The sequence below is a fragment of the Sinohyriopsis cumingii genome, chromosome 7 (assembly GCF_028554795.1).
Source record: "Sinohyriopsis cumingii isolate HCF-2022 chromosome 7, ASM2855479v2, whole genome shotgun sequence".
In the NCBI taxonomy this organism is placed as follows: Eukaryota; Metazoa; Mollusca; class Bivalvia; order Unionida; family Unionidae; genus Sinohyriopsis; species Sinohyriopsis cumingii.
Window position 1 is genome coordinate 24,959,796 of NC_142967.1, and position 12,439 is coordinate 24,972,234.

General features: G+C 35.6%; 1 protein-coding gene across 1 annotated transcript in view; it reads right to left on the minus strand.

Annotated features, from left to right (window-relative positions):
- Positions 1-11,975, minus strand: part of LOC149794908 (mitoferrin-2-like) — a 40,450-nt gene extending 28,475 nt beyond the window's left edge. Inside the window, exon 1 of the mRNA XM_089964549.1 lies at positions 11,701-11,975. Within this exon, the coding sequence (XP_089820675.1) occupies positions 11,701-11,823 (123 nt within the window). The 5' untranslated portion in view covers positions 11,824-11,975. The remainder of the gene's footprint in view (positions 1-11,700) is intronic.
- Positions 11,976-12,439: the final 464 nt, after the last annotated feature.

Here is a 12,439-nt window from a genome sequence, read left to right on the forward strand (position 1 = left end):
TTGTTTGCTCAACTGACTAACAAACTACATGGACTAATAACTAAAGGCACATTATGCAATGTCAGATCTTAAAAATTGAAACCATCATGCCCAAGACACCTCTAAATCTATTCAGACCCATCTTGTGCCTTAAAGTTTCATTACAGGCTGCTTGACTCCACAAAAAAGTGTTAGCAAATCTGCCCACTAGTGCATCACTGGTTAGATGTATTAAGTGGTACATGTGGCATTATTTGGCAGTTAATCTTAGCTCGGGGATTAGCCACAAGTGAAAGTGCCAAATGTTTTTCACTGAAATGGAGCCGAGGTAATTGCTGTGCATTTTAATAAATTATGTAAAAGAGCTGGCAGCTGCTTATTCTATTTGCAAAGTTTTCTGCAACTGCAACGTACCCAAAATTCACAGTACAATAATATGAACTAATTACAATACTTGAACCTACTGTGATTACTGATATAAAAAATGACCACTGGCTCTCTCCCCCCCCATTTTATTTACAACACTGATTGAATAGCATTTAGATATTTTTGCAGCACCCGGAAAATGAACATGCAGAAATTGTTAAATTGATGGAAATCATTAATAGTGAGCCCCTCTTCAGCAGAATGTGAATCAGAGCTCAATGTCAAGAACTGTATTAAAAACACAAGGGACTGTCCTTATCATTTTTGCTGGGGGTGGGTTTGGAGTTTCTTTCTAACTATTGGGTTATGTTTGAGATTAATCAGTTAATCCTCTTTTTGAATTTAATCGTCAATTAATGTGGCCTTTTTTATACAGAAAATAATAAAAATCTTTTATTTTCCTCATTATTTCTGCATAATTTTGTAACATGGCTTTTGAATTTGGCACCTTTCTGATGGATGCTGCTGTAGGGTTTAATGCCATTTTTCAGCACAAAATAGGCTACACATGGCAGCCATATAAATGGAAGAGGAATAACCCAGGAAAACCCCAGAAAAACCACCGATCCACATTGACGGAATCTGCTTTCTGATGGTATAAAAGTAGTTGTTGTTGTAGGGTTGAATGCCATTTTTCAGCACACGATAGGCTATACATGGCGGCCAGTATTAATGGTGGAGGAAGAACCCGGAAAAACCCTGGAAAGAACCACCGACCTACGAGAAGCTACTGGCAAGCTTTCTCACATACCAACATTTGCAGAATCCGAGACTCGAACCCACGCAGACAAAGGTGAGATGGCAGTGATCCGTAACGGAGAGCTCTTTAGACCACTCGGGGCCCCTATAAAAGTGGTTAATCTGCTCATGCCTAGTTTCTTGAACTAATGCAAACTAAATGAATGTGCAAAATATGAATCAGAAAGTCAAGCTAAAAGAAATAGCTTCAATTCTCAGTGCTGTTTTTAACTCCTATTCATGCTATTCTGCTAAGAAATAAAGATATTAAATGCAACAATGATTAACCGAACTAATCAGGACCTATGAACAACATCAAAAATGTAATGAGATAAATCAAGACATGCTTCATATGCCAATGAACAGATACACAACTGACCCAATGAGTAAGGATGAAAATGAACAGAAACACAATTGACCCAATGAGTAAGGATGACAATCAACAGAAACACAACTGACTCAATGAGTAAGGATGACAATCAAAAGAAACATAACTGACCCAATGAGTAAGGATGACAATGATGGAGAAATTATAACTGAAGAAAAACACTTCATTATACAAAATATTTTGAGATCTGAATAAACACAAGGAAATTTAATGATTTTGTTATCATTTCATATTTGAATACTGCACTGCAACACTGTTGTGACAAATAATAATATAAAAAACATAATATAGTGCAATTTTGAACATTTGGAAATTGGAATATGTGCTTGTGGAATCTAAGTCACGTCTTGTGAATTTTATTAAAGTCACCTGCCCTGGGCCTCTGCATGAAATTGGTTTTTTTTAGCACTGGGGGAAGACAAATCATGATTGATGGCTATGGTTTAAAATGAGATACACAAATTCCACCTGGATTTAGTTAATTAAATGGCTGAGCTCCCCCTCACCACGAAAATGCTGTCTGAGAAGGAAGATACTGCAGATTTTTCTGATATTCCTGTGTGTTTTACATGGTGGTGCACTTCAGATTGGTGACATTACCAATGGTATTCATCATGTCATCAATTAAAAATTTTGTGCAATTGGCACCAGTTTTGGGTGAGTCCCTTGAAATTTTGTTTGCCACGAACATGCTCAGGAAATGGAACAGAGTAGGGGGTAAAGTGCCACATATTGATACAATTCACACTACATGACCGGCTTACGTATTTCTATGCCATTCTCATCCATGACAAAATAACAAAAATACCTTAAACAGATTACCTGCTGACTGTGGTTTGTATTCAAACATTTTAGGTCACATAAAAGCGTTAAGGCTGCTCCCTTTGATCAGATGCAGGACTCACTTTTACCACCAGACAGACGTACTTTGATAGAATATCTGTACATCTTATTTTCATTCCTATTTATTCTGTTTATCTTAATCCAGAGAGGGAAATATAGTTTGTAGCACATTATCCCACAGGGCTAAATTGTTGGAGAAAAGAAATTAAAATTAAATTGTACTTTTAACTTGTGTTTTAATTTGGCTTGGTATTCTGCCTTTTCTATATATGCTGAAAGGGTGATTGACTGGTTGCTGTCTATTTTTGTCCATAAAGCATGTACATTGGACTTGTATTTAATGCCATTTTGGGGCTCAAAATCACCCACTGGTATCTCCATTAACACTTTTCCCAGCTCCAATAATCTGATATACTTCATAACTTTAAAAATTATTGTCATCTAAACTAGTATCAGCCAATTAGGGTTTTCTAGGCAGTGCATATTTAAAAACACGTAATATTTTCTTGATGTACATTCAAAATATAACAATGCTTGTTCCAGGGCACTCATGGTACATAACATTTTATGAAAATATTGGGTATGGACATTACAAGACCTTTTCTGAGGAAAAATGTCTTGAATGTAAGGACCAAACATTGTCACAACTTGGCTGATTCCATACCTCCATACTGAAAGAGTACAGGGATTATTTCAAGGTGTGCTGAATGGTATACTGGCCTAAGTTTCCTGCTATGGGTGAGTTCTTTGTTAATAATTCAATAACCAAAAAAAAAATAATGTTAGTAATTGTCACGATAATGATGATACTATCAATGAAAAATATTAGAAAAGTAAAAAAGTAAGATTTTTAATGAATTTTCCTCTTTTTTTTAAAAAGAACTTTTTCCAGCCTTAAGAAGGTTTAATAAAAAAGGAAGCGTATTTACCATTTGTAAAGACTGGTATGAACGATGGGCACAATGTGCCAATCAAATTTCATCAATGCTGTAATTTCATCTCATCTGTCAACAAATTAAAGACATAACGAATATTATCCTCACAATTTCTGAGAAAATAATTCATCTTCCTATCAATTTCATGCAGGTATATTCCAAAGTAAGGGCATTTAAGTTTACTAGGACCACAAGTAAATGGTTACCCTATACTGACACACAGTGTCGGCAAATCCCAACCTTTTGATAGGCATTTGGCTCTGACCTTACACCCAAAGACTGATGTCTAAATATCAAAAATGGTATGTAACGGCAAAGGAAACTTTGACCACTTTATACTGAACAAGCTGCTGGGATAAAATAATGACCATGGAATGGCTGGGGTGTGGGGAATGCAATATTATGAACCATGTCACTTGATGTTAATTTGTAGTGTGTCCTTTTTGTTTTAGCTAACAAAAATGAGTGCCTATGCCTGCAACAGCTTCTCATATGACTAAAGAGTAAAGTGCTGAATCTGTACTTGTGACTATCTGTGAATGACGCACTAAGAGGCACTCCTTATGAGAAACAAGTTAACAGAGAAGGGTTTCGCAAAATGTTTACTTAAGGTAACCCTGAGACAGGCAAAGCATTCACCCAGTTCATCATAGTATAAATAATAATTTACAGTGGTTGGTTGAATGTGGTAAGACACAAAAAAACTGTTCAAGGACTTTACAGACTGTTTACTTAGGAACCTGTTGTTAACCACTTGTGGTAGGAGTTGTACATGTTTCTGACATGTAAAATCCCTCGCAAATATTTTTGAATATGACTAAACAGGCCGACTATTTTGTAGAATCTTGGTAGGGTACACAGAATTTGGTCTTTAGAGGCTGATAATTTAAACACCACAGACCCTCAGAAAACAATGTCTGATCAGCACCATTAAGGACCAACTAAACATCATAAGTGTCATTTTTACGACAACCAATGCTGACAGGAAAAAGTGGATATCATAAGTCTTTGAAAAATCCCATTCTGATATGACCATCCATTCAGCAGTAATCTCAGGGATCTGGGCCAAATACACTTAAAATTCTGAAAGGATGCGATGTTTCTACATGTACCACATAATCATGACATTCCAAATTTACCCTTTGATGCTTCCCCTTTTTATATTTTGGTTAGCCATGGATGACCTGTGGAATAGTTAAAGGCTAGATTTAAATAAACAGACATGAAAGTCAGTGCAACTAATTAACAGATTATCCTCTGATGGATATTCTGACATCACTTGATTGTTTATGTAAGCACCTTCAATCATTCAACAAATTATACTTTTTTTTGTTGCAACAGTGCTTCATTTAAAAGGGCTAAAATGCACATGTAAATCATAAAGTTATAAAAATTTTCTGAGAGTTCAATCTGGACAATACTGCCAAATTATTGATATTCAATAATAAATAGTAACAACAGCTACTTAAGTACACATGATTTATGATAGGGCACTTGACACTTTTCAAAAAAGTTCAGAAAAGCGCATTGACTTGTAAAATTAGGTCATCAAAATCTGTTTTCATTTTTCAGGAAATAGACTTGTGATGAAAATGACTAAATGGTAATTAAAGGCAGTATATAGATGAAAGTGAGAACAAAAGTGAAGACAACAAAGAAAATGAATATATATTGACTCTCTTTTGGTAAAGGATGCTGATGAAAATGGTGGCAGAACTATGGACATGAGAAATAAGAGGCTGGAGTGGGAGCAGTTCTCATGGTTGAAACAGATGGTACATTAAAATCAATTTTTGAGTGATGTAAAACTGCTGAAAAGCTAAATCCTTTCACTGGAGACAGAAATAATAACTTGCAGCTATCAGCCATATAGCTGTCATAAATTTGTTGAGGGTTAATGTATTATTAAAAGAGAGACAATCCTGCATGATGAAGAGAAAACTACTGTAATTATGAAAAATAATGACTGCCAAGCAGCAGAGTATCATAAAGTGAATCAATAAATAAATTCAGTGTATCCCCCAGGGGTGTAAAACTGAGGGTTAAAAAAAACCTTGGTGTCAGAACTGGGGGTCAAATAAAAAATGTACTGACAATTTTTCATCTGACTCGTACCTTTTCAGCTTGAAATAGGATATTGCAACTTGCACAACATACTCTCTCTCTCTCTAAACATACAAATAAACTAACAAACAAATGCACTGTCCATTCAAAGAATAATTTGATTAGATCATTATTCTTTTAAAATCGTACTCTCCTTATTATCTTTTTGAAGCAACATTATAGACCAACACATTACAAACAAGCCAATACAAAAAGCCTAATAAATCTTTTTAACCAAATGGCAGTTAATTTACTGCCTGTCATAAAATGTGCACTATCATCGATTTCATTGTACTTCGTCCTAGAACAAATTTATCCAAAAATCAAGGGGCTAATGATTCATCTCGTTTCTAATAAGTTACACTTGAATTTTAAGATCTTTCATTTACTGCAGCAAAGTTAAAAAACAAAAAAATCTGCAATGACCCCCTGACTGTGTAATCCAAATAAATGCATTTGTCTCGACAAGTTTACTGATTTCTTTGTTGTGAAAGAATGTCTTGGGTTATAATGTGTTCTCCAGATATCTTGTGGCAAACGAGGGCAGACTTTTTAAAATTTTTAAACCCTGTCATAAAAGGATTATTCACTTTTGCAGTCTTCGCAATCATGTGATCAGAAGTCACGCCGGTAATCCTAATGGATGTGCCATATTCCAGTCAACAGAATTATTTTCTCCATTTTTCATTAAAGTTAGATCCATACTTACTCTTTTGTGTTTTGCTTCTTTCACTTTCTTCGCTTATGATTCTTAGTGCACGATGTGTTAATCTGGAGATTACTTTCTAATGCAACAAACATTGAGGTTAAACATCAATATGACATCTCGCTGAGCTTGATGGAAATCATGTGAGAGCTCGCGAGATTAGGGGAAGCTACTGTCATAACATTGCCTATGCATGTCTGGTTCCTTATTTTGTACGTTCCCTGCGTTGCACTCAGCTATACAAATAGAGGAGCGCAACACGGGGAGTAAACAAAGCAGAGAACCAGTCAATGCTCGAAGTATACATGATGCCACCCATCGTCCAATGCATTGGATATTAAATAAATCCTGATCGCATTATGGGAATCCTTTGCGTAAAAAAAAAATGCACGTCAACAAAATGTGTGCGTCAATTTTCTCCAGCGTGCGTCCCTGACGCACAAATGTGCATAAAGGGAAACACTGAAAATGAATAAATAATTGTGGACCTGTACTTAAATACTTAAATAACCAACATGCAAACATATTTTAAGTCCAAAAAAAAGAAGAAATTAAATCATTTGAAAGATGGTAGTGTGTAGTATGATCTCAAGTATTTTGGACACTTCTCCTTTATGAATTTCACATCTTTTTTGACCAGGAAGCCATGGTTCTTCAAAGCCCTACAAGCAGACATCATAGTGTCTTAGTGAAAACTCAAAGTTGATATAATCATCAATTCAGGAGGAGTAGTGAGAAGATTTTCAAGATGGTCAGTTTTCATTTACAACCAGCCAAACATTATTAGACATTTTCTGATGGAAAAAACCGATGTCAATGTGGTGTTTCATTAAGAACTAGCAAAACAAAAATTTCAACATGGCTGCCATCAATGACATCAGACTGGCACTACGTTAATTTTTGGATCATGGGTTAGAAATGAAATGAAAATTTAAAATTTAAGATTTTGTTTCTTTCAAGGTTTTAATTTTTTATTTGAGGTTCAATACACAAGGCAGTTACAAGATTATCTCCATGGTGGGCATAATATATATTTGGAAATGAGTTTTAATATTGCTAGATATTCTCAAGGTAGTTTGAAATTTGCATTTTTATTGATTGATCCTTTTTGCATTTACATACATGGTCTCATTACATATTTATGTCCCCCCCCCACCCCCCCGGCCGATAAACCCTAAATTACAATGCCAGGAGTTTATTAAAAGTTGAAATATAAAAACAGCATGTGGTCAAAATTTCTGACATTGGAGATAAGCACTTTTCTCATCAACAAAGGGGAATCTGCAAGCATGTCAAAATATAAAGCATTTTTATAGTTTATTAACTTAATAAATGTAGTGATATTTCATATTTCTTCAAGTAAATTAAAAAGTCAGTGACCATATGTATACCCCATGCTTTTCCTATAAATGATAATTTGGGAGTAAATCATCCCAATTGTAATATGAATTTACCCTGCTTTGATTTCCTCAGAAAAAGAAATATTCCAGGTGAATGAGCTAGTGTAAATGCACGTTATGTACACTGTATTCTTGTACATGAAAACTGAGCAGTAAATTAAAAAGCAAGATAATACTTACCAACTCTCCTCAAGGACTCACGATACTTACTCAACTCCAATAGTAAACATATGGAAACACCATCATATTCAAAATTCAATAACTTAAAATTTCTGGGTGCTGATGATGAGACCTATAATTCTCCATGCACATCTAACCTTGGTGCAAGCTTATGTGTGAAGAACACCATATGAGCCATGGCATTTTGTTTATTTACATGTACATGAAACACGTTATTGATTCTGCACCAAATGAATCAATTGCTACTTTCATTATTGAGTACTCTGGAGTCAAGCCTGTACAAATACTAAAATTGCATCAGTAGAAATGTGTCTATATTTTTTTAAAATTACATATTGGGTAAGCTCTCAAAAGATATTTTTACTAAAATTTTAATTTTCATTATTAACCAATTATGGACCACCAAACCCATAAATACTCAATTATTTGTTCACCCATTTCTAGACTGGTTCATAGTTCTTCCGTTTAATTAGTACCGTGTGTCCTCAAGTGTATGAAGGGGGGTTAATCCATGTTTACAAGTCTATAGGTTGGCACTAACAATCACTAACAGTCCAGCCCAGAAGTCTATACCCCTTAAGCTGGTGATCAGACTTATCAAAATTACTTACAGTATCTGGTGTTCTAAAGGTTATGAAATTGTCATCTGGTGTGCCAATTTTGGTACAAAAGTAGACAAACTTCTGCAGTGTAACATTTCCTTGAGAATGATGTCACTATATATGCTACTTCTGCCATGTTGGCAATGCATCTTCCGGTTTGGATTTTATGCCTGACTCATTTCTATTCGTAACACAAATTAAAGCAAGAAGTATTAGTAAAAATGTTCACAAATACTTTAAAAAGGGTATAACTTACACTCTTACTAGAAATATTGCCTTCGATTTGCCATTACGGGTCGATCAGATTAATGATAAAATCACCAGATGTCTTTAATCTGTTTAGGTCATGAGCTTTCTTGACTGCTAGGCTGGCCTAATGAGAAAAAAATGTGGCCAAAAAGCATTTTTTTGTGGAGTTAGGGTGAGCAGTGCACCATTTTCTCACATTTTTAGGTTTTGTTTTATATTTATGTTTCTTTCAAAATTTTAAGGTCAAAATGAAACTTGAGTTTTTTCAAGGTTCTTGTGGTCCACTGTAGACCCTGCTAACTAGACATAATAAAAGTCTTTCAGTGAAAACTCAATGTTGATTTGACCATCCTTTCAAGAACAGTAACAATAACAAGATTTTCAAGAAGACTGCCATGGTGGCAAAATTAGACATCAGATTGGCACCATTTTCACTTATGACCAACTAATTATTAGCTGTTCAATACTTACTCTGTCGTCTTTTTCCTAATGGATTCAACTTTTGACACAAGCAAATGGACTAGTTTTCAAGTTCCACTGACCTATATTTCAGCTGGCTTGAATGCGATGTGAACCCAAAATACGAAAATTGGTTAGGATGATAAGTCTCTTTAACGAAACAAAGATATCTAATTGCTTTCTTTAATATTAGTATAATTTTATTTCTTTTGTTAAAGAAACATGCTTCCACCTAAACCAACGGTGGCATTCCTCAGCTCATCTCACAGTTCAACCAACTGAAATGTACATCAGTGGAACTTGAAACCGCGTCCATATGCGTGTGCCCGAATTTTAATCTGACAGGAAAAAGACATTTGTGAAAGTATAGTCTGACTAAAGAAACTGGACTTCAATTTGTGGCAAAGTGTTGATAAGGGCTGCTAATGGTGAGACATTCCTGAAAAATGACTGCATATTCCCACCAGTTGACTAGGGAACATGTGACACAACCCCATTTATTTAGGCAGTAAGACATCGACCCAAACAACATAAATGTCACAGAAGATGTCTTACATCATAAGACTAGTTCAAAACTTGCTTTATTACAATATAAAGAGAATACATATGGCAAAGTAAGCACTTTTTTCAGTACCACTTAAAAAAATGCAAAATGCATGTCTGTAATACATCTTACGGATTTAAAAAAAACAATCTATTGATCAAAATTTTGAAATCTATTGATCTGACATCCTGGTCCTGTCACATGTATGTGAAAGTGCTGCCGTCGTCGAAACTCCAGGATACACGAAGCAGAAAGGTATGACAGATGTATCATGAAAATCCCTAAAACGGTACACAATTTACTATATTGGATATTATATCTACTAACTAATCACCATGAGATAGGATATGTCACCTAGTATACTTATGCTGATTAAAACCTTTTATGTTACTGGGCACTGTCGTATGAGAATCTTACATAACTCGGATATGACTTATGTCCTTATTATTTATACTGTCTAAAGCACAGTGCTTAAAGGTTGATGATATCGCAGAGTGCATGGGTCTCATATCGTTGCTTACAATTGACCTGATATACATGTACTATATAATAACTACAAGGAAGAACACTTCACTGCTTTCTCGCATGACCAATTTAAGAATAATATGCTTAACCCTTTACCTCATAGAGCATAGTTTCAAAGTACAGCACGCTATAAATAGAACACCTGTTACCTATTCGACTCCATACGCATAGGCCTACCTGTTAACTGTTAAGCAATGTAGCGTATGTTACGTTTAACAGCAATTTTAACCATTTTATATTATGTGTGGAAAAATTTAAGAGTAAAGTCCGATTGTTATAGCTGTGTAATTATTTTTCATGGAAGAATTTTTTATGTGCTTTAAAATCTTGAGAGAACTTGTTCACCGTCAAGTCAGTGAGACCACGTGACCAACCGTAGCTGCCATTTCTCATACTCAAAATTTACAAGTTTTTTGCCCGCGTCTACATTACTAAGTCATCTGAATTTGATAATTTATAAAAAAACCAATTGCTGCCTACATCAATATCAGAGCCTTTACCTAAATTATTGAAGCTTTCATAGTTGTGATTATAATCGTGAAAACTTTGTTAGTACTGATTGAAATCTGCGACCTCCATTTTGGAGAGTGATTACAAACCAGTTACTTTAAATAGCAGATATCAACCAGAGTAAAAACAGTGACCACGTGATCTGACGTAATTGTCATTTGCAGAAATGAATGTAGTATTTAATAGGGTGTCTTCCCCAAAGGCAGCACTACGAAAACTGGCTTAAAATGGCTGATGTTTACAGCAGATGTCAAAAGGCGCTTTCTTGTAAATGGAGTAGAGATGTCAAAAGGCACTTCCATGCGAATGGAGTAGAGGTGTCCAAAGGCGCTTGCATGAGGTAAAGGGTTAATATGCACGAACGCACTGAATGAAATACTACCCTCTCATTGGCCAACTGAAAATAAGTTATAAATAAATGCAGGATGTCATTTTCTTTTAACCAATGAGAAGGCAGTATTCCATTCAGCAGTATTTCACTTGCATATTAAGCACACGCGATCACGTGTCAAGCAGTAGCGTGGGAAAATGGCCTGGCATTTCTTTAAGATATGATAGTAAGCTAGTCCTACATGTAAGACCTTGACGCTGATATTTATGTTGGGGGTCTGGGTCTTACTGCATAACTAACAGCGCTGTGTAGTGTGTTCATATGCTATGAGATATTCCTGAAACTTTGATTACTCATTCCGATGTCAACGACATCGGAACACGCTATACAAGGCCGTTATTTGGATAGTAAGACATAGCACTAAAACAAAACCAACATTGAACATGTGCTATGTCTAACATTGTAGGACTAGATATCAAGCCAAACTTTGGATACGCAAAGTCGAATGCCTGAGCTAAATATCGGTAATAAATTTATTACGCTACGCGAAAAGGAACTTGAAATATCTGTGTTTTATTCTTGAATGGGTCGCGCGAGAAAGGAGAGAAGTGTCCTCCGTTGTAGTTATTATATAGTGCATGTATGACATGTCAATTGTAAGCAACGACACGAGCCCCTGTGATGGAGTGTACACTGTACAAATGATGTGACTAAAACTTTTACAAACTTCTGATTATCGCCTTTAGTTATGTGTACGAATGTCGTGCACTTCAAAACTTTACCTTCACGCAGTCAACGGGGTACATAATGCAATGTTCTCCAATCCCTGCTGCCGCGCCGGCCAGCATGTGTGTTGATACGGTGGTGGAGGGCGGCAGACTTTCATAAGGGTCTTCACAGTCCATATTTTGTATCAACCCTTATCAATCTGCTCTACTTTAACCAAAACAATCCAAAATATCTGGCGCAGCTTGTTATAAACGATTAAAAGTCCTCCACACCACTTCCCACGTGAATCCTGCTTACGAAATGATCATCACCGCCATCTTAGGTTAAGGCGTAACGTTCTTTTTAGTTGACCTTCTTACAAGAGCCAATCAGAACATCGAACGTGATGTCCACTGACTATATTTACTACTCCATATCCGTTAATGTTGATAAGACGTCATTAGTATTGTTATCATTATTATTATTATTATTAGGATGATGATTATTACAGTGATATAAGATTTAGGACATATTATTATTGTTGACCTACAAGGACGACGATGAATGCTGGCCGATTCGATCCAATGCTGACTGGACCAAACTTAACGGCTGATTCGGCCCAAATTAGGGGCTGATTCGGACCATGTGAAATATTACAAGATAAGCCATGTAACACATACCTGATTTAATTTAGTATTTGTTACTGTTTTCGCAAAGTTAGTAAGATAGTGTAACTGGTTGATCTTTAGCTCTTACATTCACATATGATAGTTATATCAGAAATCAGAACAAAAAGAGATAAGAGCTAAAACA